Here is a 19,512-nt window from a genome sequence, read left to right as displayed (position 1 = left end):
AGTCTCAGTAGAAATAATTTCCTTCCATCTCTAACATTTAGCGGTTGTAATATTGAGACCACCAGGTTTGGAGTTGTTAAAATGCAGCTTTAAAAGAGAGATGTTTATGATGTCTAGAAGGCATTACTCCTTAGCAGGAGGTGGGAGAGGGCTGAGAGGCGGCAGTGTGTGCTGCTGGTCCTTGAAACTAAGAGGTACAGTCACTGCCGCTGCCTTCTGCAGCAGCAAGGACTGACTCAAGAAGAAACTGAAGCTAAGCTGGGGGCCTGGTGACTGTCTTTCCTCCTGAGCACCAATCCCAGTGCCCATTTCTCTCCGAGGCACCAGTGCCCCTGCCCAAGACCTGCCCATGGATGCCAGACCCCCATGTTGCAGCCCTTCCTTCGGCCCCCTAAACTCTGAGCTGGCCCATTTCCTTGGAGCTCTGTTCTCTGTAAGGACCCATCTGAGAAGCTAGTTCTAGTATGAAACGTGGGTAAGTGATGCATGTGCTCTACTAAATGGGAGAAAAGCAAAACGGGAGAAGGAAAGCGACAGAGCCACTGTCCCCTACCTTCCTACCCTCCACCACTCTGAGCGTAAGTAGGAAATAGCACAGCAAAAAGAAACACCACCATGGAGCTCCCCTTTAAAGCAAAACCAAAACAAAATGAAGATGCTTATTCAGTGCTGCACAAAAGAACTTCAAAGAGAAGATGTTTCCACTTGAAATCCTTGCTCGTACTATCTTTTGGCAGAAGGTGGATGTCATGCTCTGGAGGAACTGGAGACGTCTCTGAGCTTCATTTCCTCATCTGTAAAAACTGAGGACAAACAAACCCAGCCAACAAACAGAAAATATGGTCACGTGGCCATGCTCAGAATAAGAAGATATTTAAAAATCGGAGGAAAAAACGTTGGAGAATGACAAGGGCAGGAAATGCAAAGAGAAAGCAAAGCTATTCAATGTCTTTTTTGTTGTTGGTCTTCTCCATGGAGCAGAATGATCTTTAATCCAGGAAGAATGGAACAAACATGAGGCCTTGGAGCCACAGATGAGTAAGCACTTCAGGTGCCCTGACAGGCTTGGGAGCTTCTTTCTCAACTGTAAAACACAGATAATTATCCCTACCTATTAAACAGAGCTTCTAATCAGGCTGAAATGAGGCCGGTATGAGAAAACATTTTGTACCCAGTAAGGCACTTTACAGAAGTAAAGTGGTGTTATAATAACCATGAGGCCACATTGACCAACCCAGACTGTTTATCTGCCACGGTAATAAACACATCAGAGAGCGCGTGTCAAGTAGCCCTTGAGGTACTGCGGTGAATTAAGAGAGAGATGAAAGACAGAAGTGAAATGCTTCCATTTTCAAAAATGAGTGAATATACATTCCAGAAATGGTAACTAAATAGCTGTCAAAATTCTTCAGAAGCTTGATAGCATTTAAAAAGAAGGCAGCGCAGATCGCTGAAAAAGTAATTCCAAACCAAATGCATTTTCTTTTTTAATGAACTAAACAGTGGCAAACAAGGAAATTCAGTGGACATACTATCTCTGTTTAAACAGGAATCTGACAGTCTCCCTTGATAGCCTTGTGGGGGAAATGCGGCCAGTAGATAATATACTTTAATACCAAAAGAATATTAGTTACTTATCCAACTCATTAAACATTTATTGAGCACCTGACATGTGCCAAGTGCCAGGTGAAGCGTTAAGGTACAGAAAGTAGCTGCTTTCAAGGAATTCATGGCCCAGCCAAAGGAGTCAGCCAGCGCAGCGCACAGAGGAAAAAGCTGGCCCAGCAAAGCGCTGAGAGAAAGGGTCTGGAGCCCGGGAAAGGGATGCAAAGGAGTGATGCAAGTTTGACTTAGTCCCTGAGGGATGAGAAAACTGTTGCCTCTTGGGGGAGGGGCTGAGACACGGGCAGGAAAGAGAGGAGGAAGCGAGTGCCCTAGGGCTTGTTAGGGGAGAAGAGGCTGTAGGGAAAAGCAGAAAGACTCTAAGGGTTAGAAGAAGCAAATCATCTTTGAAACACTGTTTTCAATTCCGACTGCCACACAATTTAAAGAGAAATTTGGCCACCTTGAAGGTGTCCAGAGAAGAGTGACCAGGTACATACAAGGTCCAGAAACCATGTCGGAGGAGCAGAGATCATCGAAGACAGGCGGAGTGTTTCAGGCAGAACAGATAATAAAAGGGATAAGGTGATAGTTCTCAGATGCTGGGAAGCCTGTTGTGTGGATGCGGGAATGAACTTCTTCTGTGTTGGCAGTTTGGGCTGGGCTCAGGTGGGCGGATCTGCAGGCCTTGCCTGGGGTCCCTGCGGCAGCTGCGTCACCTGACAACGTGGGGCTGGGCAGAGTGCCCTAAACAGGGTCCTTCACACGTGTGGTGGTGCTGGTGTCACTCCGCAGGGCCTGTCATCCTGAAAGAGCCGCACCCAGGCCTCTTCACAGACCGCGGTATTTCAAGAGAGCACGACAAGAAGCTGCTTGCCAGTGCTCCCGCACCTTGTGTTGGTCAAAGCGAGTCACTTTGCTGGCCCACATTGCAGGGCGAGGAAAGCAGACTTCTTGATGGAAGGAAGAGCAAAGAAAACGTGGCCACTTTAAATCTAGTACAGATAAAGCCAGTGACACGAAGGGAGGGGTAAGTATAAAGACTTGAGGAACCCATGCTCATAGTTTCCATATGAATGTCTGTTATTCCACTTTAAAGATAGGCAAATCGAAAAGTCCAAACCTTAACCTCCGATGCAAACAATTATAGACAGGAAAAACACCTAAGGGTAGCACTGATGCATTTTCAGGTATGTATATTTTATATTTGTGAACACTGTACAGTTTTAAAATGATTTTCATCATTATTATTTAAATAATGAAAGTTGTGTTCAGAGATTAAGTAATAGTGTATAATGTGTTTCCTTTATCCTCTGTATACTCAGTTAAGCAGCCACGGTAACTGAATCCAAGATTTTTTTCTCTTTCTGGTCCCAGATTTGATATCCCTTCTACACCTGGTTTCATTTGTTCTCCTATTAAGTCTGCTACTTACCAGTTTTGTTTTGTTGTTTGAACATTTTCAGATTTGAATTTTTCTTTTCATATACATACCCTTATCTGCTCTTGTTTTCCTCTTTGTGGTTTGTATTATTGATTGGAAGTTAATACTTTATAATATTTCCTTTAAAAAGACTTTAAGGCATGAGTATCCAATTCACTGTTTGTTTCATGTTTGTTTTATTTGAATCCTATTTCCTTCTAGAAAACAAAAACAGCACATAACACTACTGCCCTTTTAATTACAAAATTTTACCTTAGAGTAAAAGCTAAATGGTTCAGGATCACTATGGGGCAAGAACACCATGTCATCATTTCCTGAGACATATCTGACAGTGGCCTCCATACTCTTCCTAACAAACAGGCAGACAAAAATAAGGGTGTTTTTCCACCTTTAAGGCACTCATGGATTTTTTTTTTTTTTTTTTGGCCTGTGTGATCTTCCTGAATGACTTCAAAACTCGTTTTATCTTCACCTAAATGTTAAATTAGCACTAGCAGCCATAGTAGTATGTTGAATAGGCAGGACAATAAAAACTCTACTAGCTAAATAAAGAACTGATTAAATAGACAATCTTGAGATTCTGAAACTTAAGTGGAAGCAATAAATACCATTCCATCAGCTTCAGAAGTGATGAGGGTTAAGCCCCAGTTCTATCTTTATGGTGGTCAGGAGCCTCATGCGTTAGGGAAATTGAGAGAATGAAAATAAAAGGGAAAAAATAGAAAGGCAATTAATTCCATATAACCTCCACCTGCTACAAACTCCCCTGAAATTCATTTAAAATCACTATTATGAGAGAAACTCAGGGACTAATCTTGATTTCACAACTTATTCTTTTGTGTAATTCTTTATTTAAATAATGGAGAATCATAGAGCTATATTTAGATATTTCTTCAGCCAGTCAGTCACTCACTGAGAAAGTCATGTAATTTTGCATGTAATTTGCATGTAATTTTGCATGTAATTTTAACTTGATGCCCAGCTTTTTACTAGGGAAATTTTCAAGCTTGCAAAAGTTAGATGGCATAATATACTCAATCCTCATATACACATGACCAGTTAGCATCATATGGTCAGTCTTCTCTCATGTCTTTCCTATTTCATTCCATCAGTCACTCCATCAGTGTTCAGTCTCCCTGCTTGTCCCATCAATGTTTTCCTCCAGTTGGTTTGTGTGCATCAGGGACCAAACAAGATCCACACATTGTATTTGGTTGCCATGTCCCTTAAGTCTCATTTATCCTATAGTTTACCCTCTCCTCTTGATTTCCACTTGAATTTCTCCCACCACAACCTTTTAATTAGAAAATATAAAAATCTATGGAAATGAGTTGAAAAACAGTATACTGAACACTGCGTACCCTTCATCTATGGTCACCAGATGTTCACATTTTGCCTTATTTTTTGTCTCTCCTATATATATTTTTGGAGAACCATATGAAAGTAAATTGTAGGCCGGGCGCGGTGGCTCACGCTTGTAATCCCAGCACTTTGGGAGGCCAAGGCGGACCGATCACTTAAGGTCAGGAGTTTGAGACCAGCCTGGCCAACATGGCAAAATCCCGTCCCTACTAAAAATACAAACATTAGCCAGGCTGGTGGCGCACACCTTTAATTCCAGCTACTCGGGAGGCTGAGGCATGAGAATCACTTGAATCTGGGAGGCAGAAATTGCAGTGAGCCAAGACCGTGCCACTACATTCCAGCTCCAGCCTGGGTGACAGAGCAAAACTCTGTCTCAACTGTCTCAAAAAAAAAAAAAGAAGGTAAACTCCATACATCGTGATACTTTATTCCTAAATTCTTTGTCAAGTATCTCTTAAGAATAAGAACAATTCCTTGCATAACCACAATACCATTATTGCATCTAACAAATTAAGGCAGAGTGCCCTAAGCAGGGTCCTTCACACGTCTGGTGGTGCAGGTTCTCACTCCGCAGGGCCTGTCATCCTGAAAGAGCCTGAAAGAGTGATTAATTCATAAGAGCTAATGTTAGGTGTTTATTTTATTTTATTTTTATGTATTTATGTATTTATTTAGAGATGGAGTCCCACTCTGTTGCCCAGGCTGGAGTGCAGTGGCACGATCTCGGCTTACTGCAACCTCCACCTCCTGGGTTCAAGCAATTCTCTTGCCTCAGACTCCCAAGAAGGTGGAATTATAGGCACACACCACCATGCCCGGCTAATTTTTTTGTATTTTTAGTAGAGACGGGGTTTTGCCATATTGGTCAGGCTGGTCTCCAACTCCTGACCTCAGGTGATCCACCTGCCTTGGCCTCCCCAAGTGCTGGGATTACAGGCGTGAGCCACGCTCCTGGCCTAATGTAAGGTTTTTAAATTTAAATTTTTAAAATTTCCCCAATGGTCTAAAGAATATTTTTCATAAGTTTCAAGTACTGCATTTGGTTATTATGTCCAGTTAATATCTTTGAATCTAGAACTGTCCTCATGCTCTTTTCGTTTCTCTAGTTGGCATGAGAATGTTCTGCATTCTGGGTTTGTGTGGTTGTTTCGTAGTGATTAAACCCAGATTAAATGTTTTTTAGAAGCAAAGTACAAAGGTGATGTTTGTGTACTTCTGATTGCACAAAATGACAGTCTGTCCCTCCAAGCTAAGTTCAATGCTAAGTTCCATCATTTGGCTAAAGGGTGGTGTTAGCCAGACCTCTTCACTGGAAAGGTACCTCGCTTCCTTTGTAATATTAACTAATACAAAACTGTGTATTTTTTTGGAACAAAACTGTGAGCCCATGTACCGATCCAATTCTCTGTTTCCCTCAGAAATCCTTACATCTATTTCTCTGATCATAAAACAAAAAAAAGTGCAAAAAAGGAGGGAGGTTCCTCTATTCTCCTATCTACAAATAATTATTAACATTTTTGTCTTCTTTCCAGGACTGAAAATATATATATATAATTTCTTTTTTTATTTTATCTCTTGTTACATGAAGAGGAACATCATGTAGAGTAGACCAAGTTTCACCAAGCTCTTTCTTTTTTTTTTTTTTTTTTTTTTTTTTTTTGAAGACAGAGTCTTGCTCTGTCACCCAGGCTGGAGTGCAGTGGTATGATCTCAGCTCACTGCAGCCTCCGCCTCCCGGGTTCAAGCAATTCTCCTGCCTCAGCCTCCTGAGTAGTTGGGATTACAGGCATGTGCCACCATGCCCAGCTAATTTTTGTATTTTTAGTAGTGATGAGGTTTCACCATGTTGGCCAGGCTGGTCTCGAACTCCTGACCTCGGGTGATCCACCCTCCTAGGCCTCCCAAAGTGTTGGGATTACAGGCGTGAACCACTGTGCCTGGGCTAACCAAGCTTTTTTCCATAGCAAATTATTTCCCACCTTATAAAATATTCTTCTATGACATGATTTTTAATGATACGGCATACTTATTCCTACGGATGTGCCATAATGTAATGCCTAACCAGTAACTTAATGCTTAACCAGTGGTCTATGGTTACTTATTTAGTTTGTCCCTACTTCTTTAATTATCAGCAAGATTAGCTTGTGTGTGTATTGATCATTTAGAGATATTCTTTTGTGAACTGCACTGTCACATCCTTTGGTAAATAAAGCCTCCTTATTAGGAGGTTTATCTTTCTTATTGAATATCAATTTTTTATTATGTACAGCAATTGCTTTTTAATTTTGTTTATAATAATCTCTAAAAGTCTAAATTTTAGTTGGGTTCAGTGGCTTTCTTTTCTTTTCTTCTTGTCTTTGATTCCTCTCATGATTGGCTAAGATTGGTTGTTCCAATAAATTCTATTTTTTTTTTAAAAGAGTACTAAGCAGTGAACAAAGAGCTTCGCATATATTCTCTCTTTAACCTTTATAATCTAATTTTATGAAGTAAATCATTTTACTTTTACTTGGTTTACAAATAAAGAAACCAGGGCTTCAAGAGCTTAAAAACTGGCTTGGGTTTCTACCATTTGCATGTGGGGCTACCAGAACCTTACCTCAGGTCTACTCAGTCAGGGCACATGGGTGTTACAGACTTTGTGAGCTCTTGGGGATCTGAGAAAGTCTTTGTATGAAAGACAACAGACTAGATGAGAATTACTGAACTACAATCTTTTTCCCACAGGCATTAATATTTTAAATGTAGGTTCCAGTTCAACGTGGGTTCACATGCATTGAACAGAAACCCCAGTTAATGGATTTCTAACAGTGGTGGCTTCAATAAAATTAAAATGTCTATATCTTGCATGTAAAAATCCAGAGGTAGAATCCAGAGCTGGTATCACAAATCCATGATCAACATGGACCCAGGAGTCTAGCATTTTTTTTTAGCATGAGGCTTCCATTCTTCAGAGGGCCTCCTAGTGGCCACAGCAGGGCCAGGCTGCACCTCCATGTTCCACACAGCCGAAGAGGCAAGGGGGCCTTGAAAACTAGTTTTAGAGTTGGGCACACTGCCACACCCAACAAAGTGTGCTTGCTAAAGAAGAAAGGGAAGTTAACTAACAGCTTTTGCAACAGTCTTTCCAGGATATATCTAGATATTGAATTGTTTTTTAATCACTTCTGAGTCTTCAAGTCAAATATGTTCTATGATATCTTTATTTGTTGCTTTGGTTGTATTTACTCTGGTGATTTTTGGCCATATTTATTTTCACGTTTGTCTTCTACATTATTGTTTGATTTTCTGCACTGTGACTCTGCTTATCTCTAATATACTTCAAACTTCCAACAGTTACTTTAGATTCTTTTATATATCATTTAACTCCTTTTTAATTTTCTGCTTCTTAATCAACTTCCTTCATATTTCAGACTCCTAATCAGGAGTTTTTCTTTAATCTTTTATATCATAGAGAGGAATTTTTTAGAAAAAATGTAAATATAGAGAAAGACAAAAGAAATAATAAAACACCTGCATACCTACCACCTAGAGCTCATAATCATGAACATTTTCTCATACTTGTTTTGTTGGCTTAAAATTCAACAAACCCCCCACCTTAACTCTGGCACTCCCAGACACCTTTACCACGCTTCTCTCTCCCTTTTTCAACAGCACTTATCACCACCTACATTAACATACGGTTTCCTTAGAGGTTACATCCATTTCCCTACCTCTGGCACATAAGGTCCACAAGGGCAGGATCTTTGTTTTGTTCACTGATGATTCCCAAGTACCTAGAACACTGTGTGGAACATATAAACACTCAATAAATATTTGGTGAATTAAAAAATGAAGGAGCATTACATTTTTTAGATCTATTCATGTTGATATATAGACTTAGTCCATTTTCTTTAACTGCTACATAGTACTCCATTATCAGCAAAATAATAAATATAGCCAGTGTTTATTAAGTGCTTATTGTGTGCTAACCACTATTCTAGAGGCTTTACATTTTTTACATAATGCTCAAATAGACCTGGGATATAAGTACTGTTATTAATCCCCAACCCCCGTGTTACAGACAAAGAAATTAAGGCCAACGAGTGGTACAGCTGGATTAAAACCTAGGAGTCTGGCCCCAGAGGTGCACACTAAACTGCTGTGCTTGAGCGCTGTAAAATAACCACATTTATTTATGTATTTTCTCTAGTGATACTTTTTTGCAATTTTCCAATTTCAGTGAACTTCCTTATGCCTACCTGTTGTGCGTATGTGGACGTTTATTGGGGATATATAGCTCCAGTGGCATACCTATGAAATCCTTTGCTTATTTTTTGAGAGAACAGAGCAGAGCAGATGCTAAAATTGCCTTTTTTCCTTGAGAATTTTTTTCTCTCTGATAGAATACATGTTCCATGAAGACAGGAATTTTTGTCTCCTTTGTCCACTGCTCCATTCTGACCATCTAGAAGAATGCCAGGCACATGGGAGGTGCTCAATAAATATCTGTGAGTATATTAATGGCTCTTGGCTACAATGCTCTTTTGGCCTAATTATGCAAACTCTTTTTATTCACCCCCACCCCCACCAAGACGGAGTCTTGCTCTGTCGCCCACAGCTGAAGTGCAATGGTGTGATCTCAGCTCACTGCAACTCTGTCTCCTGGGTTCAAGCAATTCTCCTGACTCAGCCCCCTAGTAGCTGGGATTACAGGCATGCGCCACCACGCCTGGCTAATTTTTGTATTTTTAGTAGAGATGAGGTTTCGCCATCTTGGCCAGGCTGGTCTCATACTCCTGACCTCATGATCCACCCATCTCGGCCTCCCAAAGTGCTGGGATTACAGGCGTGAGCCACCACGCCCAGCTGGCAAACTTTTTTGTAAGGCCCCAAGCTGTGTGAGAATTTCTATTTACTCATTTTTGTACAATGAGAATTTTATCCAAACCTTAGATTCACTTCACCCCTGATATGCTTTGGCTGTGTCCCCACTCAAATCACATCTTTAATTGTAGTTCCCATAATCCCCATGTGTCATGGGAGGGACCTGGTGGGAGGGAATTGAGTCATGGAGGCGGTTACCCTCATGCTGTTCTCGTGATAGTGAGTTCTCACAAGATCTGATGGTTTTATAAGGGGCTTTTTCCCCTTTTGCTCAGCACTTCTCCTGCTTCCACCGTGTGAGGACATGTTTGCTTCCCCTTCCACTATGACTGTAAGTTTCCTGAGGCCTCCCCAGCCATGCTGAACTGTGAGTTAATTAAACCTCTCTCCTTTATAAATTACCTAGTTTCGGGTATGTCTTTATTAGCAGTGTGAGAACAGCAAACTGGTACCACAGAGAGTGGGGCGCTGCTGTGAAGATACCCGAAAATGTGAAAGCAACTTCGGAACTGGGTAACAGGCAGAGACTGGAACTAATAGAAGGGCTCAGAAGACAGGAAAACGTGGCTAAGTTTGGAACTTCCTAGAGACTTGTTGAATGGCTTTGACCAAAATGCTGATAGTGCTATGGACAATGAAGCCCAGGCTGACGTGGTCTCGGAGATGAGGAACTTATTGGGAACTAGAGTAAAGGTCACTCTTGCTATGCAAAGAGACTGGTGGCATTTTGCCTCTGCCCTAGAGATCTGTGGAACTTTGAACTTGAGAGAGACAATTTAGGGTATCTGGTTGACAATTTAGGGTATCTGGTTGAAGAAATTTCTAAGCAGCAAAGCATTCAAGAGGAAGCAGAGCATAAAAGTTTGGAAAATTTGCAGCCTGATGATGTGATAGAAAAAAAGCCCCTTTTCAGGTGAGAAATTCAAGCCAGCTGCAGAAATTTGCATAAGTAACGAGGAGCCAAATGTTAATCACCAAGACAATGGAGAAAATGTCTCCAGGGCATGGCAGAGGACTTCATGGCAACGTCTCCCATCACAGGCCTGGAGACCCAAGAGGAAAAATGGTTTCATGGGATGGGTCCTGGGCCCCCTAGCTGTGTGCAGCCTTGGAACTTTGTGCCCTGCTTCCCAGCAGCTCTGGCTGGCCATGGCTAAAAGCAGTCAATGTACAGCTCAGACCATTGCTTCAGGGGGTGCAAGCCCCAGGCCTTGGCAGCTGCTACATGGTGTTGGGCCTACAGGTGCACAGAAGTCAGTAACTGAAGTTTGGGAATCTCCACCTAGATTTCAGAAGATGAATGGAAATGCCTGGATTTCCAGGCAGAGGTGTACTGCAGGGGTGAAGCCCTCATGGGGAATCTCTGCTAGTGCAGTGCAGAAGGGAAATGTGGAGTCTAAAGCCCCCACACAGAGTCCCCACTGGGGCACTGCCGAGTGGAGCTGTGAGAAGAGGGCCACTGCCCACCAGACCCCAGAATGGTAGATCCACCGACAGCTTGCACCTTGTGCCTGGAAAAGTCACAGACACTCAACGCCAGCTTGTGAAAGCAGCCAGGAGTGGAGCTGTACCTTGCAAAGCCACAGGGGTGTAGCTGCCCAAGGCCATGGGAACCCACCTCTTGCATCAGCATGACCTGGATATGAGACATGGAATCAAAGGAGATCATTTTGGAGCTTTAAGATTTGGCTACCCTGCTGGATTCTGGGTTTGCATGGGGCCTATAGCCTCTTTGTTTTGGCCAATTTCTTCCATTTGGAATAGGTGTATTCACCCAATGCCTGTACCCCCATTGTATCTAGGAAGTAACCAACTTGCTTTTAACTTTACAGGTTCATAAGCGGAAGGGACTTGCCTTGTCTCAGATGAGACTTTGGACTTGGACTTTTGAGTTAATGCTGGAATGAATTAAGACTTTGGGGGACTGTTAGGAAGACATGATTGTGTTTTGAAATGTGAGGACATGAGATTTTGGAGGAGCCAGGGGCAGTCCCCACCCAAATCTCATCTTGAATTATAGTACCCATAATCCCCATGTGTCATGGGAAGGACTCAATGGGAGATAATTGAATTATGGGAGCAGTTACCCTCATGCTGTTCTCATGATAGTGAGTGCTCACAAGATCTGATTTTTTTTTTTTTTTTTTTTAGATGAAGTCTTGCTCTATTGCCCAGGCTGGAGTGCAGTGGCACAATCTCAGGTCACTGCAATCTCCATCTCCCGGGTTCACGTGATTCTCCTGCCTCGGCCTCTTGAGTAGCTGGAATTACAGGTGCTCGCCACCACGCTTGGCTAATTTTTTTTTTTTTTTTTTTTTTTTTTTTTTACAGATGGGGTTTCACCATGTTGGCTAGGCTGGTCTTGAACTCCTGACCTCAGGTGATCTGCCCGCCTCGGCCTCCGAAAGTGCTGGGATTATAGGCATGAGCCACTGCACCTGGCTGATCTGATGGTTTTATAAGAGGCTTTGCTCAGCACTTCTCCTTCCTGCCGCCATGTGAAGAAGGACATGTTTGCTTCCCCTTCCACCACGATTGTAAATTTCCTGAGGCCTCCCCAGCCATGCTGAACTGTGAGTCAATTCAACCTCTTTCCTTTATAAATTACTCAGTTTGGGGTATGTCTTTATTAGTAGAATGAGAACAGACTAATACAGCCCTTAAAGGAGACTGACGGAGAGGATTCTTCTTGGATCCCAGCACCTCTGAATGCTACTGACATTCTCCTTGAAGACTTTAAACTGGGACATAGAAAACAGATTGCATGGCTCAGCAGCCTGAGAGCAGGGCAGGAGCCAAGCTATAGATGACATGGGCAGTCTCCCCTGAGGCCAGGTGTGGCCGGACCTGGGCAGTGCTGCCACCCACTCCACCAGGGCCAGGTCCTGTCCTTGGAGAGTCGGGCCTCAATCACTGCTAGCCTCAAGTGTCCCCAAGCCACAGTGATGGAGACAGAGGACTTCATGGCTAGGGGGACTCAGGGAACAGTTCCCAGTCTGCCCTACTTCTCTTACCTTTACCCCTCATACATCCAAAGTAGACCATGTTCGTGAGATCCAAAGCCAGATTCCCAAGGAGCCCTCATTCTCATTTGTCAGTGTGGTCCCACAAACTCTACTGAGCAGAAATTCCTTTCAGTATCTTGCATGTGAACAGCCCCTTTTGTAGACTCTTACAGCTGTGCAGGTTTCACCTATGTTTGTGTTCTGTTGGTTCAGTCACAAGCAGAATTGGGGAAGGAATCAGGCACACCTACCTCAGTACTAATTTTTTTTGGCTGTCTTTTCCCAAAATGTCATAGATCAGTTACAGATAACAGAAGAGTAACTGTACAGGAAAACTGTCACTTTGGGCTGTCTGTGCTGCTTAAATGGGAAGACAGCTGAATCTTTGATCCCAATTTTTAAATTTCTTCTTACTGTAACTATGAGGTAAAGGAGCCGGCACATCAAACATTTTCACCTGCAACAAATAGGAATCTTTTTTTTTTTTTTTTTTTTTTGAGGCGGGGAGTCTCGCTCTGTTGCCCAGTCTGGAGTGCAGTGGCCGGATCTCAGCTGACTGCAAGCTCCGCCTCCTGGGGTCACGCCATTCTCCTGCCTCAGCCTCCCAAGTAGCTAGGACTACAGGCACCCGCCACCTAGCCTGGCTAATTTTTTTTGTATTTTAAGTAGAGACAGGGTTTCACCGTGTTCGCCAGGATGGTCTCAATCTCCTGACCTTGTGATCCGCCCGCCTCGGCCTCCCAAAGTGCTGGGATTACAGGCGTGAGCCACCGCGCCCGGCCAGGAATCATTTTCTTATGCACCAAATTGAGAACTTTGGAATGAGTGGCTCTATTCTTTCTTTTTTTTTCCCCCCCTCGTCTGTTCTCCACATCCCATTCATTCTATTTATTTTATTTTGTTGAGATGGAGTTTCGCTCTTGTTGCCCAGGCTGGAGTGCAATGTCACAGCCTGGGCTTACTGCAACCTCCGCCTCCCAGGTTCAAGTGATTCTCCTGCCTCAGCCTCCCAAGTAGCTGGGATTACAGGCACCTGCCACCATGCCAAGCTAATTTTTTGTGTTTTTAGTAGAGATAGGGTTTCACCATGTTGGCCATGCTGGTCTCAAACTCCTGACCTCAGGTGATTCCACCTGCCTCAGCCTCCCAAAGTGCTGGGATTACAGGCATGAGCCCCTGTGCCCAGCCTCATTCTTTTACATTTCTCTTTATGTGAATAATCTGCTCTTTGGTTTCGTTCTTTACTCAAGAGCCATGCTGACATTCAAGCTTCCATATCTTAGGAAGCATCTCACATTGCGTTTCATTAACAAATCCATTCATCAAATGTTGAGTAAAGGCCTGTGATGTGCCTGGCCTTTTAGAAGCTGGACAGAATAAAGTTCCTGATCTCATGGAACCTACATCATATCTCATGAAGCTTATGTTCTAGTAAAAGAAATAGATAATAAATAAATATACGTCAGGTGGTACCAATGCCAGGAAGAAAAGAAAGCCAAGGTACAAGGCAACAAATGGTGGCAAGAAAGCCCCTTTCAGGCGCTCTTCTTCAGCATATCCTTAAAACATGGGGAAAGAGTGCTGGACAATCCTGGCTATACAATCGTACTTCAGCAGGACTCCCCAATAGTTGTGAAAGGGATGTAGGTATGTTTGTCCATGAACTTCCCTAGTAATGTAAGACCACTCTGTGTATTATGAAATCCCCTGGGTCTCTCAAATGTGTGACTCTCAGATCCTAAAACCCTCATCTATAAAATAAAAATGACTACATCGCAAGGCTATGGTGAAGATTCAATAAGCCAGTGTCTAAAAATGGCCAGGCAGACAGTCAGCAGTAACCATGTGCTGGCTTTTCTTTCCCCATTTCTCCCTTCCCCTTTCCCGGACTCTTACCTTGATAAAAACAGCCTTCTCCCCAAGCCATACACATGATCTGACAGAGAGCCTTATGAAGGAACAATTAGAAGGCAGACTCATTTTTCTTTATTATAAAATTTCCTTAATGCCATAGAGCCTCAATATCTTCAGATAACTTGGCATGACTAGAAAATAATTTCTTCTTGGGTTCATCTAGAGTCTGAATGGCCTTAGGCAGGTGCTATTATGTAGAGGAAGGTTCATGAAAATGCCATGAAGGAACTAAGGCATTGACTTATAGATATCCTAACATGTGAGCACATGAGAAAGAGACATGAGACATGTTTGGGAGTTGGAAGTTGACTACCACATCTCTCTCCAACACATCATAACCAGGATAAATATGGAAACTTATTAAAAAATCTAAATCTCATTTCCTCCCATTGCCCTCAATGTTACCATATTAATAACGAAAATGAATTCCCTGGTAATATTTTTTATATTATGAGAAACATTAATATTGACAAGAGCTTCCTTACCCTGACAGTTGAAATCTAGGTTAACTTAGCCCCCTTATAAGGCTCTTAATTGTTTTTTCATTATAAGACAAGTCAAAACCAAACTCATTACGCTTTCACCAGATCACCCCCACTGCGGCCTCTTCTTTTGGTGTACACAAAAAAGCTCTCTGTTAGAAATAGGAGAACACATCCCTTTGACCCTGATCAAGATGTTTAGCTTCTCAGTGTCTTGGGCTCAGACCAGATGAACTCCAAGGGAGTTCCTGTACATCTCCTGAACTTTTCCTATGAAAGTATTCTTCCCCTATTCTTCCTTCCTTCATCTATTTCTACTTCCTCTGGGGTCATAATCCACACCTGCAATATCGGATTGCCCAATTCAGCAGGGTCTTCTTCCATTGTTCCAACAGCTCCAGGAATGTGGTTGTGGTGAATCTCCTGTATAGCTGGGCAGTCTTTCCTCATACAGCCTCTCCAGTGAGTGAGGACAAGCACATACCACACTGCATATTTGCACTCTGTTAAATAGATACAGCTTTTAAGTCCTCATTCATCCCAGCCTCCAGAGAGAGGGTAAGGACAAGGACTCCTGGTAGTGAGGAGAGGAGATTTAGGACCCGCCTTAGGAAAATTGTGAAAAATACAAAAAGCTAGTAGTCATTTTCCAAGTAGACCTAGATGACTAAAGATTTATCACCTGTCTGACCCTCCATTTTTATATTCACAGAGTTGGAATACTGCCAACTTTCTATTTTGATCTTGCTTTTATTAATGAGAGCCCTGGCCTCATAAAGAAACACACCAGAGTCCAGGCCTGCTGGCTAGGAGCACTGTGGAGCAGAGTATTCTTTGGGGACCAACTGTTCACTACTTAGCGAATCTAACTGGCCCCTGTTCTCACTGTTTCTCACATTCCACTGCTTATTTGGTTGTAAAGTACTTTTCTCCCCATCTCTGCCTTGCCATTGCATCACATTAGAAAAGCATCCTTTCACTTCTGTGCAAGGCTCTACAATTAAAAGAAATAATGGAAAGGTACTTCTCATGATGGAAAATTCCATGTTATCCAGAGATATGAATAAGGAGAAAAGACAGCTGTCAGCGAGCATCCTTTGAGCCTAACTGAATCCATGTTACAAACCATTTGTGATGGTGCCAGAAGGAACCAGAACATTGCAAAGGATGCAACATGCACTACAATGTGGGTCCCCTGACTTTGATTGAAATGTAAAGACTCAAAAAAATTCTGGAACACTGAAATAAGATTGACAACTTTTAAGTTTTCAAATGAGATCATTAAAAAACAAAGGCTACCCTCTATTATGGCCATTTCATTTAAAAAGGATGTTTTAGTGGTATGCCCATACAATGTAATATTTTATTGAGATATAAAAATAGTAAAGTTCTAACACATCCTACAACATGGATGAACCTTGAGAACATTAAGCTACATGAAATTAGCCAGACACAAAAGGACAAATACCATATGATCCACTTACATGACACATGTAAAGGAGGCAAATGCATAGAGACAGGAAGTAGCTGAGAGGTTACCCAGGGTCGGGGGAGTGGGGAATAGGAAGTTACTGCTTAATGGGCACAGAGTGTGTTTGGAGTGGTAAGAAATTTTTGAAATAGATAGTGGTGATGGTTGTATAACATTGTGAGTGAAGTTCCACATAATACAATGCCAGTGGATTGTATACTAAAAATGGTTTAAAATGGTCAAAACTGGAAGGCATTTTCATACACACAGTGGAAAGCACAGAGGTTCACCCATGGATGCTTTCATTGAGGTAGCAGAAAGGACAGGTGCAGTTCCAGGTGAGTTTGTCAGCTGAGCTGTGAAAGAGAGAGTTCTGGCTCATCTGCTGAGAATGAAAGGGTCTTGGCATTAGATCTTATTTCTTCTGACAACAGCTCTCTACTCCTTTGTTCAGCCTTTAATGTTCTCCATGATCTGGTCCTGGGCTTACTTCACCAACGCACTCACTACGACGAAGCCTTCACTTCAATCAAGCTCGGGAGCACACCCAGCTCTCTGCCACCTCCATCTCCTTAGTCGGGCTGTTGTTCCTTTTCCTTGGTTCAGCCGCCTCCTCCCCATCTTCAAGGCCAGCTCAAGAACCGTCTCCATGTGGAGAAGATCCTTTCTCCCTAATTAGCCTTCATCCTCCTCAGCCTTGACCACCAATGGCATTTGAGATGCCACTCCCCACTGGCCCTTACCCACAGCAGTGGGCCGATTACGGCTTTCCATTGGTTAATCCTGGGCAGGCGCCTTCTCATATGGAGCTTCCCTAAACAAGTGCTAAAGGTCTTATAAGTACTCAGTGGATACCCACCTCGGCCTCCCAAAGTGCTGAGATTACAGCCATGAGCCACCACTCCACCCTCCAATTATTTCTTAGGATTCCTAGAAGTGGAGCTTACAGGTCAATGGTAAGAACCTATTTTTAAGATGCTTTTTAAATGAAATACGGGTGATAAAACAGATTTAGGGTACATGCTAATTTTTTAGTACTTTGATGTGCTCAAAAAAATTTTAACCAGTTAAAACTCCAACTTTTAAAAATAAATTCAAAGAATTGAAATAGATGTTTTTCCACATTCCATCTACTTCAAACTATGAAAGCATGTAAAAAGCACAGAAATCTAACATTGATTTGGGAGACAAGACATATCCTAATTTCAAACAATTTTTTATTAGTTCTTTAATCAAATGAGGAAAAAAAGGTTAAGCAGAAAAAGATGAACCCACATTTGTAGAAAGCGATTTCCTCCAAATTTTAAAGAAAAAAATTTTATTCTAAGAAATACATATTCATTATAGAAAATTTGGAAAATACAGAGAATAGAGAAAACATGAATTTCCCAGAATCCAACAATACACAGATAACCTTACAGTTTTACTATTTTCTATACACGTGTATTTTTAAACAATTTGCTCTTTTCTTCTTCCCCACGCTACCCCCCAAAAAAGTGGGGAAGGCAGCTCCTGGCAGGCCACACCTGAGCCTGCCTCTCCACCATTCCATCCTCGCCACCGGCCTCCCTTCCGCTGAGCTGTGGCCCGTTTCCTCGCTTACGTCCCAGACTTTTCTATAAACACACAATCCACCCCACGGCATGCCAAGGCTGCTCTGCCCCCCGAACTGCCAATGCCCAGCAAAACGGGAAGACTCAAAGTCAACTGCCAAGCTACCTTCTTCACTCCAGAGCCAGGCTCCAGGAAACACCGAAGATTTATCTCAGCTGACCAACAACGGAAGCAGTAAGTAATACCTCTTAAAATGTATATAGCACTTTAAAGTTTAAAAAGTCCTCCCACACACATTTAATCTTCACAGAACCCTCTGAGGTAAACAGAACAGATATCCCCATTTAACAGAAAAGGAAACCAAGGCATAGAGGGGTTGGGTGAAAAGCAAAACTAGTGAGTGGCTGAGCTTGGATGTGGAGCCATAAACTGACTCCAAGGTCAGAGCTCTTTAACATAGCCATTATTAGCAAACTAATTTTTAATCTGACCACTGGAAATTAAGAGTCAGAAGGATCTGTAATCCTCTAATCTAGTAGCCTCTTAGTAGTCACATATAAGGAACATAAGGCCCGGAAAAACTAGATGATTGACCAAAGTCGCCAGCTAGTAAGTGACGAAGTAGGTCTGAAGGCACAGTCTTCAGACTCCCAGGCCAGTGCTCACTCCGGTCGTCCCTAGAGAGAGAGAGATGGTAATAGGTGGTCTCTAATCGGGTGTCTTCTGCTTAGCCAAATGTCAATCAGGAATTAAAATCCTAAAAGTGTAGAATGTTAGAGCCAGAAAGGACCCTATGGACCACTCAGGCAATGCCCTGGCTTCACAGATGAGGAACGTGAGTCCAAGCCCCGATGTTCCATTCTGTGTATCTTGCACCCATCATGTTACTTCCCTTCCCAACAGTCAGAAATTAAATCTGGCCAAAGATGTTTACTTCCTTCTTTGACACTCAGTGTCTCTTTGACACTCAGTATGAGACAGGCTACAGATCAGCAAAGCGAAAGTGAAATTAAACAGGATTTGACATTCAGAAGATACTTGGCTGGTAACGGATTTACCCACCATGACTGTATCACAAAATAACCAACCTCTGCTGGGTTCCAAGGAGGCTCCCCGATTCTGCCTCTGTCCTCCACCTCCCCTCCCCAGTGAGCCAGAGAGGGTCTATTGAAATGTGTCTCTGGTTTAGGAAAGGGTGCCCACGGTCCTCCACAAGTCACGTGGCCCTACAATTTGTGAAAATGTAGCAATACTCTGGCCAAAGGCTTCTACTCCGCAAGGCAACCAGGAGCACCTCCCCAGGCTGTCCCTCCTCCTAAGGTCACTATCTCGGCACCATCGAAATCCGCACGTGACTGTCCATCACCTTGATTCTTCGGCAGTTCCTTGGTCCCATGGCTAGCCTTGTCTCTCCAGTGAGACGGGAAGCCCTTTGAGGGAAAGGGACCACTTCCTCTATTGAACAACTACGTGCCAGACAATGTGCTTGGCAGGGTAAGACATGGCTCCTACCTTCAAGAAACTTACAGAAGGATAAGCAAAACCATGTGCAAAAAAGTAAGTGCAGTCACGTAGATGTAAACAGGAAGCCAAGGAGCCCAGAAGAGGGGCATCTACTGGAGGGGTGGGGTAGATGCCCGGTCTTAAAAGCCAAAAGAACGCGGGAGGGCAAGCCAGGCAGGAAGGCCAGCGTCAAGGAGAGCAGCGGCTTTGTTTACAGGAGATAAAAAACAGTTCGAAGTTGCTGGAACATCAAGCGCAAGGCAGGGAGCGGTGGGAGTTCAGGCTGGAGCGGTGGGGCCTAGCAAG

At 42.9% G+C, this 19,512-nt stretch overlaps 2 protein-coding genes and 1 non-coding gene across 3 annotated transcripts in view; all 3 read right to left on the bottom strand.

The window, feature by feature from the left end:
• Positions 1-19,512, bottom strand: part of LOC105485995 (NEDD4 binding protein 2 like 1) — a 28,908-nt gene that overhangs the window by 6,775 nt on the left and 2,621 nt on the right. Inside the window, 3 exon segments of the mRNA XM_071081670.1 lie at positions 8,125-8,195; positions 8,653-8,784; positions 8,786-8,858. Coding sequence (XP_070937771.1) covers positions 8,125-8,195; positions 8,653-8,784; positions 8,786-8,858 — 276 coding nt within the window.
• Positions 8,192-19,512, bottom strand: part of LOC105485999 (NEDD4 binding protein 2 like 2) — a 113,969-nt gene continuing 102,648 nt past the window's right edge. Inside the window, exon 11 of the mRNA XM_011748637.3 lies at positions 8,192-8,858. The gene's annotated coding sequence lies outside the window, so the exon portion shown is untranslated. The remainder of the gene's footprint in view (positions 8,859-19,512) is intronic.
• LOC112427447 (small nucleolar RNA SNORA16B/SNORA16A family) lies at positions 12,553-12,679 on the bottom strand. Its single transcript, XR_003019014.1, has one exon. It is a non-coding gene; the product is annotated as a small nucleolar RNA SNORA16B/SNORA16A family (small nucleolar RNA).

This window comes from Macaca nemestrina, chromosome 16 (assembly GCF_043159975.1).
Source record: "Macaca nemestrina isolate mMacNem1 chromosome 16, mMacNem.hap1, whole genome shotgun sequence".
NCBI lineage: Eukaryota > Metazoa > Chordata > Mammalia > Primates > Cercopithecidae > Macaca > Macaca nemestrina.
Note: the sequence above shows the minus strand (reverse complement) of the source record. Positions and strands in the feature narration are given on the sequence as shown.